This window comes from Vulpes vulpes, chromosome 6 (assembly GCF_048418805.1).
Source record: "Vulpes vulpes isolate BD-2025 chromosome 6, VulVul3, whole genome shotgun sequence".
NCBI classification, from domain to species: Eukaryota; Metazoa; Chordata; class Mammalia; order Carnivora; family Canidae; genus Vulpes; species Vulpes vulpes.
In genome coordinates, this window is record NC_132785.1 from 68,092,677 (window position 1) to 68,096,043 (window position 3,367).

Here is a 3,367-nt window from a genome sequence, read left to right on the forward strand (position 1 = left end):
ATATCTTAGGAACAAAAAGAAATCTTGAATATTACTTAAGTGTTTTGTCGTTAGTAACATCAGTGCAGTAAGTTGAAACTATTTCATTTATATGATAAAATAGAGCAAGTGATTTAAAATATTGGTATTATTGGGAATTAGATTCTTCACTGTGAAAAAAGGGAAATATGATAGGAAATGGAAGAAGGAAAAGAAAACTTTTAGGTTTTTATTTTAATTACAGACAGAATAAACTCAAAATTTTATATATATGCATAATACTTATATGTACATGTGCATATAAATAATTCTAAACATATAAGAATGTAATTTTATAATTATTTGATAAATTACTCAAATACTGGGAATGAATTAACAAAGGAAAGATGTTAAAAAGGACTCTCATTGACCAATTTTAGAAGATACTTAGCGTCAAAATAAACAATAATAGAAAAAATTATAATATTTTTTTCATGGTCTATGATCTTTAGTTAAGTATAAAGACTTCCAATCACATTGCCTAGGGACCATTTTACCCACTGCTCTGTTTGGCCGCCAGTCTCTTGTCTCTCTCCTCAGCAATGGTGAGGCGGATACCCTTTCCACGGGGGAGGGAAATCCATGGTTTGTTGCCTTTGCCAATAACAAAAATGTTGGAGAGTCTGGTGGCGAAGCTATTGCCATTGGCATCTTTCACGTGAACTACATCAAAAGAACCAGGGTGTCTCTCTCTGTTGGTGATCACACCAATTCTTCCCAGGTTAGCACCTCCCGTCACCATACACAGATTACCCGTATCAAACTTGATGAATTCAGTAATCTTTCCTGTCTCTAAATCAATCTGAATGGTATCATTCACCTTGATGAGGGGATCTGGATAGCGGATAGTGCGAGCATCATGAGTCACCAGATGAGGGATTCCTTTTGTTCCCACGAAGATCTTTCTCACTTTGCACAACTTATACTTGGCCTCCTCAGGTGTAATCCGATGAACAGCAAATCGACCCTTGGTGTCATAGATCAGACGGAAATTCTCCCCTGTCTTGTCAATGCTGATGACATCCATAAAACCAGCAGGGTAGGTTATATCAGTTCGGACCTTGCAATCAATCTTAATAAAACGCTGCATACAGATCTTCTTTACTTCATCTCCTGTTAGAGCATACTTAAGTCTGTTCCTTAGGAAAATGATGAGAGGGAGACATTCTCTCAGCTTATGGGGGCCAGTAGTTGGGCGTGGGGCAAACACACCAGTCAGTTTATCCAGCATCCAATGCTTTGGAGCTGCTACACGCTTCAGATGCTTCTTGGGACCACGAGCCATGGCTATGCTAGGCATGAAAAGAGCAAAAATATTGTAACATTTAATTAAAAATAAATCCATTAATTTAGACTGATAATTTTTTTAAAAATAAAAGGGGGGATATAGAAATAAATAGCTTATTTGCAAAAAAATAAAGCCAACTACACCATTAAATATGGAAGAAATTATAGAGACAGCACATAAACATTTCGCAACCACCACAGCAATTAATAGACTCAGAAAAAAGTCATTAATACAGGTAAAAACCCTGGGTAAGACATCTTTTAAAAACAGGATACTCATGCGGGGTCAATAATCATTTTTAAAAGTATTTATTAATTACAAAAGGAAAAAGTACCTTTTCAGTGGATAAATCTGGTGAAGATCATTTTAATCAAGTGGCTAAACTTAATACCACTAACCATACAAATTGACGTCATGTACTATACAATAGGATGTATTAATCAGTTAAGTAGTGCTCTCACCTATTTCTTAACGTGAATCATGAAGAAATAAATGAAGAAACAACTAGAAAACCCAAATTAAGAGACATTCTGTCTATCTAGAATAGACTAAAAATATCCATATTCTAAACTTTTTTAAAAAAGAAAGAGTCTGTAAGAAGTCTATAGCTTAAAGGGAGCTGGAGAATAAGACAACTACATGAAATTCACAATCATTTGCATTCTGGATCTTAAAAGTTTATAGAACACATTATTGGGATAATTGATAGTAGGTAGAATTTAATATAGACTATATTAGATAATAGTATTGTATCAATGTTAAACGTCCTTTCTATGACAATTTTATTATGGTTATGTAAGAGAATGTCCCTGTTCTTAAATGATTAATGATTCATGCTGAATTAATTAGAGATGAAGTGTCACAATATTTGCAACTAATCCTAAAATGGTTTATTAAAGAATATGAGTAGAAAGAGAGACAGAGAGATTGAGAGAAAGAGGACAGATGGGAGTGAGAGAGATAAAGGAAGGAAATGAGTAAAATACTAACAATTGACACATATAGGGTGAGGGCATATGTTTTTCAAACATGAAAAATTTCCTGCAATTTTTTGATAAATGTAAAGTCTTTTGGTATAAAATTTGTGAAAGCATTAAAAATCAGTGACTTTTATTCTCTCATATATTTCCCATAAAAGAATAAAAAAGACTATCAATTTTGGCATATATTACATTATATTTTGTATTACTTAGAGTAAAATGTCTAATAATTTCCTGATGAAATAGTTATGTATACAATTCAAATACTTATAGAAATTTAGACTTGCAAGGATTTTTGAGAGTCAGAGAAAATTATAGAATCATAAATTTCCACATATGTTAGCTTATTTATCATCTTTTTGCTTTCTTGTATCTTAAATTTCTCTCCATTTGTTTTTCTTTTTCTAATCAACATTGAACATGCTCTATTTGACTTAAGATAAAAGAAACCCCTTTTCTCAACCCAAAGCCTGCCTCTGGATACCACTTATCCTGCTCTCTTCCTTTACAGATAGACCTATTCACTCTTTTCACACAGCACTCAACACTACTGAAATGGCTTTTGTCAAGGACACCAATGACTTGAATGTTGCTTGATCAAATGGGTACTTTGCAGCCTTACTTTCTTGTTTACCCTCTAGAGATCATTTGACAAGGTTAACTTCCTCCTTCAGGAGGGGAAAACATGATGAAAAACTTGCCTCTGGCTTCCACATTTCCCTCATTATTTTGGATCTTCTATTGTCAATCTCCTTTGCAGATTCTATAGCTGCCCTGGTTCCTTAAAAGTTTGTGATTGACAGATGTCTGTCCTAATTCATCTGATCTTTTCAATAACCATCTATATACTGGTCTACAAAATCTAAGCAGAGCAAATGTCTTTCCTAATTCAAAACTTTTTTAAAGTGGTCTCCATCCGCAGCATGGAGCCTAATACAGGACTTGACCTCACCACTGTGAGATTGAGACCTGAGTTGACATCAAGAGTCAAATGTTTGACCAAATGAGTCACCCAGATGCCCTCTAGTTCAAAACTTTTATATCCAGTTTACTATAAATTATCTTCTTTTGAATACCTTGT

The 3,367-nt window shown here is 33.9% G+C and overlaps 1 protein-coding gene across 1 annotated transcript; it reads right to left on the reverse strand.

Annotated features, from left to right (window-relative positions):
- Positions 1-507: 507 nt before the first annotated feature.
- LOC112926457 (small ribosomal subunit protein eS4, X isoform-like) lies at positions 508-1,303 on the reverse strand. Its single transcript, XM_026007473.2, has one exon. The coding sequence runs from the start codon at positions 1,301-1,303 to the stop codon at positions 512-514; it is 792 nt and encodes a 263-aa protein (XP_025863258.1). The 3' UTR covers positions 508-511.
- Positions 1,304-3,367: the final 2,064 nt, after the last annotated feature.